At 36.7% G+C, this 19985-nt stretch overlaps 1 protein-coding gene across 1 annotated transcript in view; it reads left to right on the forward strand.

Annotated features, from left to right (window-relative positions):
• Positions 1 to 3507: 3507 nt before the first annotated feature.
• The window catches only part of LOC137619186 (uncharacterized), a 69340-nt gene continuing 52862 nt past the window's right edge, over positions 3508 to 19985 (forward strand). Inside the window, exon 1 of the mRNA XM_068349370.1 lies at positions 3508 to 3832. Within this exon, the coding sequence (XP_068205471.1) occupies positions 3556 to 3832 (277 nt within the window). The 5' untranslated portion in view covers positions 3508 to 3555. The remainder of the gene's footprint in view (positions 3833 to 19985) is intronic.

Here is a 19985-nt window from a genome sequence, read left to right on the forward strand (position 1 = left end):
GTATATATATAAAGTATATACATATATTGTATATATATAATGTGTGTATATATATAATGTATATATATATATATATATATATATATATATATATATATATATATATATATATATATATATATATATATATTGCTAAACTACAACCCTAGTTGGAAAAGCAGGATGCTATAAGCCCAGGGACTTCAACAGAGAGAGAGAGAGAGAGAGAGAGAGAGAGAGAGAGAGAGAGAGAGAGAGAGAGAGAGAGAAATACTCCATTACCATATTCAATTTCCAGAATTTCCAGCAAATTATATTGCTAACACCAACGGTAACCCATCCAAGTACCGCCCAGACTTAAAAAGGAAAACACACTCTCTACCCATTTAGCCAATCAGATCACAGCTCAGCTAACAGCCAATCAGAGTCCAGGATTCCCTTCCCCGGCTCTGATTGGTTAAAATCAATAACACGGGAATGCTTGGAATTCTAATGGAGGAATTTGTCTTCAAGAATTAATCACATTGGAATTAGGGGTTTAATTCATTGTTATTATTATTATTGTTATTATTATTATTTCTATTATTATTATCATTGTTATTATTATTATCATTATTATTATTATTATTATTATATCATTATTATTATTATTATCATTATTATTATTATCATTATTATTATTATTATAATTATTATTATTATTAATATTATAATAATAATAATAATAATAATTATTATTATTATTATTGTTAACATTATAATTGTTATTATTATTATCATTATTATTATTAACATTATAATTATTATTATTATAATTATTATAATTATCATTATTATTATTATTACAAAACTATCTATTTAAATATGTCTATATAAGGCTACATTAAAACACTGCAATTTCTCTCAGGCGGGTAAACGTACAACTGAACCCTCCTCCCTTCATAACAGCTAAGAACCACCTAGCTTAAATCCACCTCCAAATGATGCAAGAATCATCAGGGAGTTGAACGTGCTGCTAATTACCCCCAAAAACCAAAAACCGGAGAAGCCTAAAGGTTACAATTTTCTCCACAATGGCGAAAGTAATCTGTAAAAAAGGTTGAGGACTTCCCTGTGGTTTTTCTGTAACAGTTACATTACGGAGACGTTGTTACAGAGAAATTCAGAAATACAGTGGCGTGACTTTGGAAGACTTCAGCTGGGGCGACCCGCGAGGAATGTGTCTTCAGAAGAATGTCTTCAAAACTTTAGAGTTTACATAAGGCCATATCTACCTAGATTAAGCTCTACCACTCCACATATTAAATTAACAAACAGACGAAATAATAAACTAATTGATTATTTAATAATAACACGGAGAAACAAACGCACGAACAAATACTCTGAGTATTGGACAATCGAAGTGTTAAGACGGTCTGATAATAATGGAGGCCACATGGTCGACCGCAAGGTAGGTAAGCGGGCCATTTTCGACCTTACTGTCGATTTCCGGTGACTGGGGGCCCCTGCTTTGGTCTAACACGCTTCCAGTCTATTGCACGAGAGAGAGAGAGAGAGAGAGAGAGAGAGAGAGAGAGAGAGAGAGAGAGAGAGAGAGAGAGAGAATACTTTCTCCAAGCACATAAGTCAAGAGAGAGAGAGAGAGAGAGAGAGAGAGAGAGAGAGAGAGAGAGAGAGAGAGAGAGAGAGAGAGAGAGAATACTTTCTCCAAGCACATAAGTCATATTTTTACTGCAATTGATAATGCGATTATTAATATTAAAAAATACGTTAAAAATGTTCTCATTTAAAGGTTTAAAGGCCGCTCATGAATGGCAGAAGCAAGGGACATTGACAATTGCCCTATCAGGCAGGACAATGCCCTAGAGAGCTGACCATTTATGCATATGATCAGCACCCGAACTCCTTCCAAGCTAGGACCAAGCATGGCCAGGCAATGGCTGCTGATGAATCAGCAGATAGATCTATAGGTCCCCAAAAACCCTCCATCCTTAGCTCACAAGGATGGTGAGGTTGCAGCGGCCAAAGGAACGAACGAGTTTGAGCGGGACTCACGGATGTTACTACATCGACAAATTAAAAATACAATTATTGTAAAAACTGAATAAGAAAAAACTCAATTCGACCTATTACAAAAAGAGCATACCCACCTGCTTGCCCCAAAAAATGGAAAATTGGTCTAAAATGTATTTTTTCAAATAATTCAACTGATGTGGCAGTTTGAAACTTGAGTCCTGTAACCTTGGAAATTACGTCAAAGTGACTTGATGTAACAAAACAATCATGTTTTGCTGACCGTGACCTTGGTTTGCAAAGCAAGGTCACCCCGAAGAAGGGTATCAACAATGTTTTTGGGTCTGTGACCTTGGAAAGTAAGTCGCAGTCACATAAATAGAGAAAACTCTGACCTGTGACCTTAGAATGTAAGGTTACTCTGAAGAATGGTTTCAACAATGTTTTTGGGTCTGTGACCTTGGAAAGTAAGTCAAGGTCACATAAAATAGAGAAAACTCTGACCTGTGACCTTAGAATGTAAGTCAAGGCCTCTTGAAATAACTAAACCATAAATGATTTCTAACTAAAACACAAATGTTTCTTGACCTGTGACCTTGTAAAGTAAGTCAAGGTCACATAAAATAGAGAAAACTCTGACCTGTGACCTTAGAATGTAAGTCAAGGTCTCTTGAAATAACTAAAACAAATGTTTTCTAACTAAAACACAAATGTTTCCTGACCTGTGACCTTGTAAAGTAAGTCAAGGTCACATAAAATAGAGAAAACTCTGACCTGTGACCTTGGAATGTAAGTCAAGGTCTCTTGAAGTAACTAAACCATAAATGTTTTCTAACCTGTGACCTTTGAAAGTAAATCAAGGTCACTTAAAATACATAAAACATAAACTTAAAATACATGAAACACAAATATTTTCTGACCTGTGACCATGTAAAGTAAGTCAAGGTCACACACGGGAGAAACAGCGCTAGAATCACTACCAAAAGACGACAGAAGTTACGAATAACGGCTAAACTAAGGAACGCCTACGATACTAACGCTATCCTCTTCACAACAGCAATGGAACTATAGTCCATTTCTTTTAGCGAGTCATATTTGCACCGACTTGCAGCGGTGCCTTTTAGCTCGGAAAAGTTTCCGGATTGCTGATTGGTTAGACTGGATAATTCTAACCAATCAGCGATCAGGAAACTTTTCCGAGCTAAAAGGGCACCGCTGCGAGTCGGTGCAAATCTGCCTCGATAAAAGAAATGGATTATAGTGGCATATCTAACAAGCTTCCAAAGAACAGAAAATTTGGAGTTGAAACCATCAAAGGTTACTTAATAGGAATTGTAATACCCCTTATCGATGATCTATAGATGGGCTGAGCCTTGGGACATCAGCTCATGTTAAGAAAGTCTTAACAGTATGGGATTTTTATATTCTAGTGCTATATAATGCCTGTGACGATATACAGAGCTACAGACCAGAACGTGTACTGTACAGTAGCATGACCATTTTCTTTACAGTGTACTACAATTCTGAAAAACAATCTCTGAATATGTTTTTTTTCAGGTCAAAATGAGACAAATCACAGTCATACATTCTACATTATCATCATCTCTCCCACTCAGACTGACGTTCCCCCGTTGGACTCGCACGGCAAGACGTACCGAGATGTCCGCCGGCGGATCGCTCTTCATGCGGCTGAGCCTTCCGGAAGGCCTCGAAGAGGTCGTGGAAGGCCTGGCCAGGGAAGTCATCAAGAGCCAGATCAGTGAACCTCATGAGATCTACAACTTCGCCTGGAAGCACTTCACCAACCTCGTCTCGCGGCAGAAGCATCTTCCGGGAAAACGTGAGTAAAGTATTGCGATTTAGCATTCCAGTAAAGTTGAGTGTTATTTGTTACATTTTATTCAAAATGGCCAGGGTTGCACTACTGGGGTACTTAAATCATTGTCAAGTTCAGAAAATTACACTACTGGGGTACTTAAACCATAAGGTTGCACCACTGGGGTACTTGAATCATTGTCAAGTTAAGAAGATTACACTACTGGGGTACTTAAACCACAAGGTTACACCACTGGGGTACTTAAATCATTGTCAAGTTCAGAAAATGACACTACTGGGGTACTTAAACCACAAGGTTACACCACTGGGGTACTTAAATCATTGTCAAGTTCAGAAAATGACACTACTGGGGTACTTAAACCACAAGGTTACACCACTGGGGTACTGAAATCATTGTCAAGTTCAGAAAATTACACTACTGGGGTACTTAAACCACAAGGTTACACCACTGGGGTACTGAAATCATTGCAAATCTTCTTACTTAGTCCATTGATAACACTGTAACAAGTTCAGCTCTTGGAAAATCAAAATTGGGAGTGGTTTTAGCAATAATAGTGACAAATCTCTTTTTGGGAGTAGTAATAGGATAAGTAATATTAACGGCAATAAAAATAATCAAAAGTTTACATGATGACCACTTGCGAAACACTGCTGTGTCAGCAAGCCCTCTTCCGCAACTATAGTCCATTTCTTTTAGCGATGCATATTTGCACCGACTCGCAGCGGTGCCCTTTTAGCTCGGAAAAGTTTCCGGATCGTTGATTGGTTGGACAAGATAATTCTAACCAATCAGCGATCAGGAAACTTTTCCGAGCTAAAAGGGCACCGCCGCGAGTCGGTGCAAATATGCATCGCTAAAAGAAATGGACTATAGGATTTAACCCTATAGTACAGAAGACACCTCAGTATCACATCAGCCCTCTTACAGAAATTGACTCTTTAAGAAGCCCACATCAGCATTTCGTTGAATACCTCAGAAAGATATCCTCGCTAAGGTTTTAAATGCCTTCACAAAAGCATCACCAGCACCCAGTCAAACACACCATGCATATTGCATCGTCAATATTCAACTTTTTCGTGCTACACGGCTAATACTCTTGAAAATATTATCGTAAAATATTATCGTAACAGCTGAAATAGCCTAAGGACACTGAACTTCACGTTTCAACTGTCTCTACTCTCTCTTATATTACCGTTATTTTTTAATTTTAATTGAAAAGTCTTGCTTAGATGAAAGAAATAAAATAAAATTCTGTGCTCTCTCTCTCTGTCTCTCTCTCCTACAAGGCCATACGAGAGAGAGAGAGAGAGAGAGAGAGAGAGAGAGAGAGAGAGAGAGAGACTTAACACTCGCAATATCCTGAAATATCTTGCCAAAATCAAACGAGGTAACATAGTATTGGGATAAAGAAAAAAAAATAAAAAAAAACTAGAGTTTAAAATACTTCACGCATTGCAAACTGCAATGCAACCATGGTTTTCGTTTTATGCAACCTCATTTCCTACCACTTCATCTGATATTTATTTATATATAAAAAAACAGAGGCAAAATCTATCCCTTTAAATAAGCTTCGAGTCAAAATTATTTTTTTTTTCAATTTATTCAAAATGATTAAATAAAATATTTTATATATATGTTTTCTAAAATCTAAATTAAATAGGGAATGAAATAGATATTGATATACTTAAAATGAAGTGGATATATATATATATATATATATATATATATATATATATATATATATATTTATATATATGTATATATATATACATATATACATATATATATATATATATATATATATATATATATATATATATATATATATATATATATATTTGAGGTGTAAATATTTAAAATTGAAATGATTAACGATATCGAGTCAAGCAAGAGTCTAATGATAATAATAATAATAATAATAATAATAATAATAATAATAATGATAATAAGAATGAAAATATCGACAATAATAATAATACTGATAATAATAATAACAATGATAATAATGATAATAATAAAAATAATAATAATAATGATAATAATAATAATAATAAAAATATCAACAAAAATAATAATAATAATAATAAAAATAATAACAATAATTATAATAATAATAATAATAAAATAATAATATTATTATTATTAATAATAACAATAATAATAAAGATATCAACAATAATGATAATAATAATAAAATAATAATAATAATAATAACAATAACTGCCCTGTATGCATCACGTTTAATACAGGAATAATACTATAACCAAAATGAGAGAGAGAGAGAGAGAGAGAGAGAGAGAGAGAGAGAGAGAGAGAGAGAGAGAGAGAGAGAGAGAGAGAAAGTATTCATTTCATCAAGAGATTAATATAATAATATTCGTCAATGATAGAATAAATAATTTATAAATTAGCAGACTATGCATATAGGCCTATAAGCCTACTTCAACCTTTGAAGCAAATTGAAGAAAAAGTTCCTATCACGAAACTTAAATTCTGTGTAGGCCTATGAAAATAGGCCGGTCTAGCCTAGGTCTAAGACATAAGAGGGATTTTATCAATCCATTTAGACTACAGTTATGTCTACTGATGTAGTTCAATCAGATGGAGAATGTTAGACGAAGTCTATAGCCATTTAACTCAAGGTCATATGTGATAGTTAAATGGTACCTTCAGGCGTTGAAAGGCCTTAGGGGAGTGGGCTCCCCCCCCCCTTCTCCCTCAGGAGAGGAAAGGGCCCTCTGAATTGAGGTTCGTCTCACGAAGAAGTGAAAGTGATCATTATTTCAATCTGGTGAAAAATCTGCAATCTTGTTTCCATAAAGAGGAGTTGGTTCAACCATTATCCTTGGGATCAGATAATTACAAGCTGGTGTCATTAGTATATAAGATATCAGAGTGGGGTTAGGAAATTCCCCCTGGTTTAAAATCTGCAATCTTGTTTCCATAAAGGATAGTTGGTTCAACCACTAACCTTTGGATCAGATAAGTAAAAGATAATGTCATTAGCATATAAGACATCATGAACGGATACGAGAGTGGGGGTGAGAAAATTCACTCTGGTTTAAAATCTGCAATCTTGTTTCCATAAAGGAAATTTGGCTCAACCATTATCCTTGGGATCAGATAATTAGAAGCTGATTGCATTAGGATATAAGATATCATGAACAGATAAGAGAGTGGGGTTAGAAAATTGAATTTCTAAAATTGGCAACTAGCTATGGGAGGCTGTTGTGAGAAGCAATGATTCAGATTTATTTTTTTTGTAAAATAACTTGATTAAAATGTTTAAAATCCTTAAAAGTAACTTGTTTAAAAGTAATTAAAGTATGAAAAAAGTATATAAATTACTTAAAAGTACTGGCTGAAAAGTGCATAAAAGTAACGCTTAAAAGATTAAAGTAACATTAAAAAAAAAGTGTTTCAAAGTTCCTCAGAATCCACAATTCTCGGAGCTGAAGGAATCCATTAATTGTTTGTTCGTATGTCAGTCGAAAAAGGGGCTTGTCTTTTAGGAGGGAAAGAGCGTGGGAGAGTGAATGAGGAGGGAAGGTTATGGGAGGGGTAAGAAGGGAGGGGAGAGGGAGGGAGAGGGACGTGCCTCTCCCACAGTTTTCGGCGCGTTCCCGAAGACACTCCTGGAGCCGGTTACCCCTCAACTCTGGATCCTCAGACAGAAGTCGGAATTCGAGTCGTCAACAAGTGGCTCTCTCCTCCGGCTTTCTCTGTTTGTTTTGTGTTTTGTTGGTGTGTTTGTGCCTGTGTTTGTGCGTCACACAGCGACTGTTAGTGAGGAAATAATTCGATAGATAATGATAGATAAAGAAGTTGTTATTTTTATAAAAAAATATAAAATCCGTGATTTCATTGGAGCTATGAGAGCAGTTAATCAAGACACATCAAGACATGGATTCGAGAGGAATGTCAATCAATGAGAAAACAATTCAAGACTAGTGTTGTGGATCCATTGGGATAGGATATACTAATTAAAATTTCGCTTTCTGGAAACGCTAAATCCGGATATTTTATTATTCAAAATGCTTTCTGTAGTGTTAAATTCACCACCAGTTAGTTGGGGCGTGATGGTAGCAAGCCATCACCTTCTCCTATGTAGAAAAGCTAGCAGGAGTAAGATAAATGATGCAATTAATGTCAGGGGGCATATGTGCTGCTTATGAGATAGCTCTTTTTATTAATATTGAACAATTTAATTGTATATTGATTTTTGTGAGTTTTCAGAAACTTTTTAGGAAGAATAATAGACTTCTCTCTCTCTCTCTCTCTCTCTCTCTCTCTCTCTCTCTCTCTCTCATTATTATCACTAGCTAAGCTATAACCCTATTTGGAAAAGCAGGATACTATGAACCCCAGAGTTTCAACCGGGAAAATTAGCCTAGTGAGGAAAAGATATAAGCCATATGACTATAAAAAAAGACTCATGTCAGCCTGTTCAACATAAAAAACATTTGCTGCAAGTTTGAACTTTTGAGGTTCTACCGATTCAACTACCCAATTAGGAAGATCATTCCACAATCTGGTCACAGCTGGAATAAAACTTCTAGAATACTGTGTAGTATTGAGCCTCATGATGGAGAAGGCCTGACTATTAGAATTAACTGCCTGCCTTGTATTACGAACAGGATAGAATTGTCCAGGGAGATCTGAATGTAAAGGATGGTCAGAGTTATGAAAAATCTTATCCATAATGAACTGAATTGAACGACGGTGCCAAAGATTAATATCCAGATCAGGAATAAGAAATTTAACAGACCGTAAGTTTCTGTCCAACAAATTAAGATGAGAATCAACAGCTGAAGACCAGACAGGAGAACAATACTAAAAAAAAAAAAAGGTAGAATGAAAGAATTAAAACACTTCTTCAGAATAGATTGATCTCCAAAAATCTTAAAAGACTTTCTCAATAAGCCAATTTTTTGGTGCAATTGAAGAAGACACAGACCTTAATGTGTTCCTCGAAAGTAAATTTGCAATTAAGAACCAAACATGGTTTGAAAAATTTATGTAGCACATGAAATATATAGAAACAGAAAGTTCGCCTAAAACTAACCCCAGGCTAGACGTCGCCTAAGCAAACGAATGCATTTACAAACAAATATACAATTTTTTCCACCACAGGTCAAAGGTCACTGCCTGATGCCACCGCAAGGAAGTCACTGACTCCGTATTTTAACTTTCAAACGACCTTCAACTCCCAATGGGGCAAAGAACTTTCTGTTGTGTGATTCTTATAACACAAAAGGAAGATTTCTTCACTCTCTCTCTCTCTCTCAGTCTTCTCTCTCTCACTCTCTCTCTCTCTCTCTATTTGTGAAGAGGAGGCCCTCTCTAACTGTGTGATCAGTACACCCAACAGACAGAATTCTCCTGTCTATCTATCTGCCATCCCCTGTCTATTTGTCTAGAGGAGGCCCTCTATTGTGTGATTCATACACAACAGACAGAATTTTCCTTTCTATCTATCTGTCATCTGTCTTCCCCTGTCTATTTGTGTAGAGGAAGGCCCTCTATATTGTGTGATTCGTACACCTAAAAGACAGTATTCTCCTCTGTCTATTATCTGTCATCTGTCTTCCCCTGTCTATTTGTGTAGAGTAGTCCCTCTCTAGTGTGTAGTTCATACACGCAACAGACAGAATCCTCCTCTGTCTATCTATCTGTCATCTGTCTTCCCCTGTCTATTTGACAGTCTCCCTGGCTATACTACTACTACTACTACTACTACTACTACTACAACTACTACTACTACTACTACTACTATCACATAATAACAACACCGACCTTCAAATATCTCAATCGGGCGCAAGAAAGTGAAATGCTACAACGAGCACAAGGTTGTTCTTCACATATTGTTCCTTGCAATTCCCGACCATAAAGGAAAGGATACTGATTGCCAAAGACGATGAGAGAGAGAGAGAGAGAGAGAGAGGAGAGAGAGAGAGAGAGAGAGAATTAAAACAGGATGTGGTTAAGCGTTCTTCGCTTCTATATTACCAATAAAAAGCTTCTCGCTCTATGTGGTTCCTTTAAGGATAAAACGATGACTCTATATATAAAAAAATATGGAGTTCTTTTGCCTCCTGCTTACTGTGGGGGGCGGGAACCATCGCTCATTATCGTAGGCAGAAGCCTTGACAAGAGGCGATGGACGTATCCTTACCAGGGATTATTTATTTGAGGGGAACGTCTTGATTGGGACGTTTAGGGGTCAGTATCTCGAAGTCTTTGGGTTAGCAGGTCTTTCCCGGTCTTTCGTAATCTTTTGGATTGGTGTCTTTCATCCCATATAGGACAGGAGTATTAAATAACCTAGGAGTCTTAAGGATTGAAGTCTTTATTCATCTTTAAGACAGTAGTCTTCACTGATCGGAGTCTGTACTCTCGTATCAGTTGAGTTGCTCCCTGGAGAAAAACATTTTTTTTACATTCTACGCTTCGTCAACCTGATAGAAGCAATGTCCTATTCCAAGGCGACAGTGTTCTACGATGTTCCTAGGCGACCCCAAAGCGTATCCCCTGAAGGGGGACGATGTCCAACAATGTCCTGCAATACCCTACTTCAACAGAAGGACATCTTTTAGCCACGTTAAAGGATAGCATTGGAATTAGTTCAATTTTTTCAATAATCACAATATCTCCAACTTATCTCTAGTCCTCCCTCTGAAGGGGACACTATCCTACAACGTCCTACTTCAGTAAAAGGCCTTCTATTTACCCCGTCGAAGGGTAGCATAGGAATCAGCCCTCTCTCAATTAGAAGGACAGCATGAGAATTTAGTCCCTGTCTTCAATTTCGTTCCTGTCTGCCCATCATGATCTCGGCATCGACTTATTTCTGGTCCTCCCTCTGAAGGGGACACTATCCTACAACGTCCTACTTCAGTAAAAGGCCTTCTATTTACCCCGTCGAAGGTAGCATAGGAATCAGCCCCTCTCCTCAATTAGAATGACAGCATGAAAATTAGTCCCCTGTCTGCCCATCATGATCTCAGCATCAACTTATTTCTGGTCCTCCCTCTAAAGGGGACACTATCCTACAACGTCCTACTTCAGTAAAAGGCCTTCTATTTACCCCGTCGAAGGGTAGCATAGGATATCAGTCCCTCTCCTCAATTAGAAGGACAGCATGAGAATTTAGTCCCTGTCTTCAATTTCGTTCCTGTCTGCCCATCATGATCTCAGCATCAACTTATTTCTGGTCCCCCTAAGACGTCCCAGATGGCCCCTCTCAACAGGCTACCGCCTACGACGTCGAAGGGCGGCTGGTTTATGCACAAACCAAAGAAGATTCTAAGGGGAGATATGGTCACGTGTTTCTCCCCCTCTCTCAAAAGCACTTTGATTCTGCCTCTGAGAAATCGCGTCAAATAGTTCTTCTTCCTCAAGCGGTGGACCGTGATGTGTTTACGTGGGATTGGAGAAGGTGGCGTTTATCTCTCTCTCTCTCATCTCTCTCTCTCTCTCTCTCTCTCTCTCCCTGTACTGACTTCCTGATGTTTATTTTGGATTCAACTTTATTTTGGTACATTTGTGATTTCTGACGTCGAAGAAATATTTTGTTTTGTTCTCGCAGAGTTTATTTAAAGTTCTAGGATCTCTCTCTCTTCTCTCCTCTCTCTCTCTCTCTCTCTCATATATAATATTAAAGTTACCATCAACAATTGAAAAAGAATAGACCCCAGAAGCCAAATGGTCGCCAGTTGGCACACCAATATAGATACACATAAAAGGTATACACAGGGTGCTTTTTGCCCCCTTAGGGTATACTTAGGGTATACGCCATGCCCTGAAGGCCAAGGGGGGCAACGGCCATGGTATCTATGGGGGCCGGAGACGGGGTGGAGTCGGAGGGTGAATCGCCCGGTGCCAAGTTTTGGCACTTGGCGCCAACTGACTAGAGGGAAGTACCCGCATCAGAGATGACGCACTTCGAGAGAGAGAGAGAGAGAGAGAGAGAGAGAGAGTAGAGAGAGAGGAGGGAGAGGGGGGGGGGGGGAAGGTCAAGCCAAAACAAACTTTAAAGATTTGTCGATCAAAATGAAATCGGTGCTCAGAATTCACCTACAGTTCCCAAGACGCGAACGCATATGCATTCCTTGAGAGAGAAGAGAGAGAGAGAGAGAGAGAGAGAGAGAGAGTTTTTCCCCTTCTCTCTCCCTCTCTATATCTCTCTCTCTCTTTGTCTCTGTCTCTCCCTCATTCCTGTCTCAAACTCGGCCCTATAGAGAGGGCCCTCTTTCACTCCTCGGCCAATCGTTTCTTCCCTGCCATAACTAAACCAATCGCCCATTTTCCCTCTTCCCCTTACATTTATTTCCCCCTACCTTCCTCCCGTTCCTCATCTATGCATTCCCGAAAACGAAAAGCCACGCCCTTCACAAGCTAATTCATCCACACCACGCCCTCAGACGTGCGTCGAGGGGCAGAGGCTTTGGGGCGTGCACGAGAGGTGGTTCACGTAACAGTTGTTTATATCAATTGTTTATTTAGTGATGGGTTAATTTCACTGGCGTTTAAGAAGTGAATTTATTATAATGTGAAATTACAGAGTTTAAGAACTGAATTTTACTATAATGTGAAGTTACAGAGTTTAAGAAGCGAATTTAACTATAATGTGAAATTACAGAGTTTAAGAAGCGAATTTTACTATAATGTGAAATTACAGAGTTTAAGAACTGAATTTTACTGGGTGAAATTACAGAGTTTAAGAAGTGAATTTCGCTATAATGCTGAAATTACAGAGTTTAAGAAGCGAATTTTACTATAATGTGAAATTACAGAGTTTAAGAACTGAATTTTACTATAATGTGAAATTACAGAGTTTAAGAAGCGAATTTTACCATAATGTGAAATTACAGTTACAGAAAGAACTACAGAAAGGATTACAGTATGTTATACATTCATTCTTTGGTCATGGCCAACATGACTAAGTTTGGTGAAAATCGGTTCACTAGTTTTCGTGTGAAATTGTGTACAAACAAACAAATATACAAAAAAAAAAAAAAAAAAAAAACAAACATCTTCTTAGGCGAAGCAATTACAGAAAAATATACTTTGAAACACAAGATATTGTAATTAGAAAATTTTTATTTCTTTAATGTGAAAGTGTATGTGCTAAGCCGAATGTACAGAGAATGTGCGTGTGCTTATTAATGTGGAGACATGAGAACATAATGTGTAATGTGTAAATATATCTTCTATAATTATTATTTTTTTTTACAGATAAAAAATGTGATAATATATTCTTAACTAGATAAAAAAAAATATTTATAATTTTGGAAAAAAAAATGAGTATGGAAATTATTAACTAGAGTTTATGTAAATTATATATATAAGAAGTTGTGTTTTGGAAAATTTACTATGCAAAAAATATCAGTTGATATATAAGTATAATAAGAAAAATCTGTGTTTTTTGGAAGTTATTCTATATATTAACCAGATTTATAAATTATATATATATAAAAGGTCGTGTTTTTGGGAAGAAAAGCAAGATGCTATAAGCCCAGGAGCTCCAACATGAAAAACAGCCCAGTGAGGAAAGGAAATAAGGAAAAAAAAATATTTTAAGAACAGTAACATTAAAAAATATCTCTCCTATATAAACTATAAAAACTCGAAGTTGATATAAAAATCATATATTAAAAAAACTTTTTGGAAAATTTATTATACAAAGTGCTAAATCGAGTTTATATATATAAATTATATATATAAAAAAGCGGGTGTTATCTAGTGCCTTATGAAAAAGCTCATATTTTGAAAAAATTATAATTATGGATAATTATTAATTAATCTTTAATTGCAACATAAGATTATATATATGAATTATATAAACAAACTTGAGTTGATTCTTTAATATATAAAATAACTACAAGATGTTCTTCAAACTGAAATAACGTGGAAATCTAACGTTTAAAATTATATAAAAAAAACTTCAAAATTAGTGGCAGAGAGTTGGCAAGCCTAAGATTAACACGAGACCGCCTAAAATAAGCTTGACATCGAGAAATTTCCACCAGATATATTTATTTACATGACAGGGGGGCGAAGACCCCTTAATTTCTCACCTGGGAAGAGCTAGGAGCACTAGGAAATTAATTTCTTAAGCTAGGAAGGGGCTGGTAGCCCTAGGAAATTAATTTCTCAACAAGGAGTGGGTTAGTAGCCCTAGGAAATTAATTTCTCAACAAAGAGTTGGCTAGTAGCCCTAGGAAATAAATTTCTCAACTAGGAGGGGTCTAGGAGCCCTAGGAAATTAATTTCTCAACTAAGAAGGGGCTAGGAGCCCTAGGAAATTAATTTCTTCACCTAGGAAGGAGCTAGTAGCCCTAAGAAATTAATTTCTCAACTAGGAAGGGGCTAGAAGCCCTAGGAAATTAATTTCTTCACCTAGGAAGGGGCTAGTAGCCCTAGGAAATTAATTTCTCAACTAGGAGGGGTCTAGGAGCCCTAGGAAATTAATTTCTCAGCTAAGAAGTGGGCTAGGAGCCCTAGGAAATTAATTTCTCAACAAGGAGTTGACTAGTAGCCCTAGGAAATTAATTTCTCACCTTTAAACGAATACTAGCCCAAGGATTTTCACAAAATGGGCTGTGGACTGTCTAAACCAATTGATGACGGTGAGTTATTTTATATATTTTTTTTATTTGTTTCAATGTTTAATTCAACACGTCTTTGTCTACGTATCTTTCATTGTGTGTAACATGGGTACGAACAGTGTTTCCATGTCTTATATTACTTTCGGATGTAACAATAATATATATATATATATATATATATATATATATATGTCTCTCTGGGTGGCTCTAAATACTTCCAAAGAATGCTCACCAATAATACGTTAAACCTTCCAACGAAAACAGCATATCATTCTCAACCCATACCTGATACACAGACAGTGACTTATGAAATTTAGGTCATATACTGACCTTCGCGGTCATGTCCTTGATTTTTAAAACGGCTTAATCTCCTCCCTTTCTCCGTTTTCTCGTAAGACTGACCTACATTTAAGTCTGTACGCGAATATAAGAGCGCAATTGTGACCGCGAAAATAAAAACCTTCTAAACCTTTCCCATTAACCGCGTAATATTTCCACCGCCAATTATGCCACATTGACGTAAGCTATTTTCTTTCCTTTTTCTGTTTTCTCATCTCTTCCTCGTTCTTAACTTTACTTTTCTATTCTCCTTTTCTTATCCCTTATCTTCTTAGTATTATAATCGTTATCCAGTTCAGCTAGCGTGTAATTTAGCTGAATTATTAACGCAAACCAGAAGACGTTTAAATCCATTAAAAATTATATTAAAAAAAACGACATATTTATAGCACGATCGGTGAACACGTTAATTACACGTCATAAGAGGATAATTAAATAACTAATTAGCATATATTGCGTAAATAACACACGGCAAGTTCTTACACATTGTTAAATAACGATAAATATCACACGTTGCAAATATTGCAACATCTGGCAACTTTCCAACTCATTGTGACGTCATGAAACCAACCGACGGGGAACAAAAATAGAAGAATTTGGAGTTGTAAGGGGGCACTTAAACATACCTTTCCCCCTTTCTAGGCTCTCTAAAAACTCCCTCCCCCTTTCTGGGACCTGTAAAAACTTCCTCCCCCTTCCTGGGACCTTTATATACCCCCTACCCCCTTTTAAAATAGCCACGCTGAATAATAACACCAGAAATCTGGCCTTTGAAATACGATGACAGCCGGTATCAAAACTCCCATGTTGGATTAGCTAGTCTCTTTGATAGTAGTAAGTTTCTGCTTAATATCAAACAGTTCGTCTATTTAAAAGTAGTTTTTGGCGTCTTTAAAAGCAGAATTCGACTATTGCAAAGTATAATTAGTCTTTAAAAGCAGTATTTGTCTATTTAAAAATAGTTTTGGTTTCTTAAATATCAGAATTTGTCTATTTAACAGTAGCTTTGTTTTTATAACAGCAGAATTTGACTCCAAAAGTAGAACTCGACTATTTAAAAGTAATTATAGTCTTTAAAAGTAGAATTCGACTATTTAAAAGTAATGTTAGTCTATAAAGTAGAATTCGACTATTTGAAAGTAATGTTAGTCTTTAAAAGTAGAATTCGACTATTTAAAAGTAATTATAGTCCTTAAAAGTAGAATTCGACTATTTGAAAGTAATGTTAGTCTTTAAAAGTAGAATTCGACTATTTAAAAGTAATGTTAGTCTATAAAGTAGAATTCGACTATTTGAAAGTAATGTTAGTCTTTAAAAGTAGAATTCGACTATTTAAAAGTAATTATAGTCCTTAAAAGTAGAATTCGACTATTTAAAAGTAATTATAGTCTTTAAAAGTAGAATTCGACTATTTGAAAGTAGAATTCGACTATTTGAAAGTAGAATTAATCTAGCAATAGTCTTTTGTTTAAGGGGAACATAACAGATTTTTTTTTCAATGTCGCATTTTATCTATTTAAGAGTACCATGACATTTCTTATTTTTTAGACACGTAATAATCTGACATTCATGGTCAAGAAGAGAGAGAGAGAGAGAGAGAGAGAGAGAGAGAGAGAGAGAGAGAGAGAGAGAGAGAGAGAGAGAGAGAGAGAGAGAGGTTTTACTTGTGGTTTAGGAACATGACAGATGGTCCACACCAGGGTTGATAATTACACATTTTTTAACGCCAGAGAACATTGTTATATCTTTTTTTTTCGGTTATATAAAAGAGGGTTGGTCCAAAAGAGGGGGGTGTATATTATTACTAGCCAAGATGCAACCCTAATCATTATTAGTTATTAGTCAAGATACAACCCTGATTATCATTATACTTAATAACCAAGCTACAACCCTAATATTATTATTACTATCCAAACTACAACCTTAATTATTATTATTACTATCCAAACTACAACCTTAATTATCATTATTACTAGCCATTATACAACCCCAATATTATTGCTATCCAAACTACAACTTTCATTATCATTATTACCAGCCAAGCTACAACCCTAATTATTATTGTTATTAGCAGCCAAATTACAACCCTAACTAATATTAATATTAGGAGCCAAGCTACAACCCTAAACTTTTATTATTCTTACTAACCAAGGTACAACCCTAATTATTATTGTTATTATTACTAGCCAAGCTACAACCCTAATTATTATTTTTCACCCAAGCTACACCCTAACATTTGTTATTACTAGCCAAGCTACAACCCTAATTATTATCATTAGACAAACTGCAACTCTATTATTATTATCATTATTATTATTATTATTATTATTATTATTATTATTATTATTATTAATGAATAACTAATAATTATATGAGAAACAAAAATACAAATATCTGTTATATATAAACTACAGATCACCAAAAGAGACTTTACTAAAAGTTTGAAATTCTGAACTTTTGAAGTTCCACCGATTTAAGGCTTAAACCTTTAAAAGCCACTCATGAATAGCAGACTGATCCCTTTATTAACTTAGGACCAGGGAGGGCCAGGCAATGGCTGCTTAAGACTAAGCAGGTAGGCTTATAGCGTCCCTTAGCTCACAAGAAACTATCAATTTTGAGCAGGACTCGAATCCCAGTCCATCAGAACGCCAGGCAGGGATGTTTTCAATAGGCCACCACAACCCTAAAGGAAGATCATTCCAGAACCTGGTCACAGCTGGAATAAAACTTCTAGAATACTGTGCAGTATTGCGTCTTATTGAGGCAAGACTGGTAGACCTAACTGCATACCTACAATCAATTTCTTTTAGCGAGGCAGATTTGCACAGACTCGCAGCGGTGCCCTTTTAGCTTGGAAAAGTTTCCTGATCGCTGATTGGTTGGACAAGATCATTCTAACCAATCAGGTAGCAGGAAACTTTTCCGAGCTAAAAGGGCACCGCTGCGAGTCGGTGCAAATCTGCCTCGATAAAAGAAATGGACTACAGTAAAATGTACAGGATGGCACCGCCCTTGTTTGAAAGCCGTATTACGTCAAAGGCGGGGTCATAATTATAACAAATAAAATTACACATGCACTGGCCACATCTATACCCATAAAACATCCCTTTGAAGCATTCTAAAGCAAAAATTGAGACTGTGAAAATTTTGATAATTTTCGTGTACGCGGGCGGCCATTACTCGTCTCGCATCGAAAATGCGGGAAAACTTGAATCCGTACAATATCCTTCATAATTGTAAGAAATATAATCATACATGGGGTTAGTTATTACACTGGTCATTCTAGAATCAAGGTTTGGGAGGGGTGGAGTCGAGCCGCAGATATACCCTAGTACACCGTTGCCTTGCTGTCTCAACAAGCGAGGCGTCGATTCTTTGATTTAGGTTACAGGCATTACAGATAGGTAAAATATATATATTCTAGCATACTGAAGTAAAGCAAACTTGCGATGTATGAGACACCTGTAAAACAATGAAGAAATGTAGCATACATATATTACAGCGTTGCTCTTCTGTTACCATTGCCCGTGGAACACGTATTCAGCGTTGTTGTTTACATAAGCCAAGTGACATGAATGGGTCATGTTGATGGGAGCTAATAAGCAAGCGTGAGATTTAAGATCAGACGGGCCAGACAGAGACAAACAACTCAATAGAGAAATAAGCTGGCAACGGATATTCAAATGTTATCCTGTATTAGTGACACGCTGCCAGTATAATTTACTGTTAACTTTCCGTGTTGACACAGATACAATGATAGTTCAGCAACTTCTTCCCAACAAAATAGCAGAGTCAGAAAATTGTTTTCAATACAGGCCTGTATTTTCTGCAGAAGCAGTACGGAGGAATTTCTGATGATATTTCAAAGGCACTTGATTGAACATTACAGGAAGAGAGAGAGAGAGAGAGAGAGAGAGAGAGAGAGAGAGAGAGAGAGAGAGAGAGAGAGAGAGAGAGAGAGATATCCATGCTGCAAATAATATCTTAATCACATTTTGTACTTTATAATATGTGGTGTTCACATGAGTCACGGCTGCCGACATTACATCCAAATTTGGCACTTCAGCGACATAGCGTAGGCTGAAACATGGCAACACTGCACGCGGGGATATGCCCGCTTGGCCCCGTAAATCGATTTGTCTCACGTACGATACAGGTATATATGTGTGGTTAGGTTAGCATTTATTCCTGCAGTTACCGTTTCCCAGCCCTTTGTTTCGCGTTCAATACAGGTGGGGAATGTTTTGTTAGGTTAGCATTTATCCCTGCAGTTACAGCTACCCTGCCCCTGGCGGAAGTTTGTGGTCTCTAAACGCTCATCGCAACTAAAATATTAACAGCAACAATATTGAGATTCTCGCGAAGCCCCATTGAACTCTTGATAAGGACCATCCAAAAATATCTAACCCTTTCACTTGGCAAGGTAAACAAAGATAAAATTAGGCGAGAATAGATCGTACCGAGGAAGGACACTTCTCGACTACGAGATAGCGAGATAAGGAGAGAAAACTTGAACGGTTACCTCAAAGACATCTGGGGGTCATTTATCGACTGCGATGCAGCACGTAATCACGGCCCGATTACGGAGTAATCTCCCAGGGTAATCTCTGATGACCGTCCACTTGAAGGTGGTAGCATGCACATGAGCGGAGAGTATGATACAAACGATTACAATTCGTATTCAACTGGCAATCAGATCTGGAGTGTAAGTACGTGTAATCAGCGTTAACCGGATTCAGCCGGTTCCACAAATTAGTGAGTATATTGTTTACCAATACATTCTCATGGTACAAACCTCGAGAAAGCTGTGGCGATCATAAAAGAATTACTACGTACCACTCTTATAAATTACACACTGTACTCATGCCCATCTTCAGGTGAAGAAAGTCATAGGTGTTGACTTGTAAATTTTCAGGAAAGCTGATGATTACCATCCTCATCCCAGCTCTCCAGACGAGAGCTCTTGATAAGCATGTTTTCATTCTCCAGAAAGATGAGTTACCGTCATCATCTGGAATTGAAGAGTCAGTTTCCTTCACTTCTGATGAACGTGGGTTATCAATTGTTCGGGTCGTACCTGCTTAAATGCACAAGAGATGAGTTAACTAATGTAAAAACAATTGGGGGTTTATGCATAAAACAAATTATTCCTAAGAAGGAATAAAGAAAAGAAAAACCTAAGCAGCCAACTCACCCCTCTCGCC

Source organism: Palaemon carinicauda, chromosome 25 (assembly GCF_036898095.1).
Source record: "Palaemon carinicauda isolate YSFRI2023 chromosome 25, ASM3689809v2, whole genome shotgun sequence".
Lineage (NCBI taxonomy): Eukaryota > Metazoa > Arthropoda > Malacostraca > Decapoda > Palaemonidae > Palaemon > Palaemon carinicauda.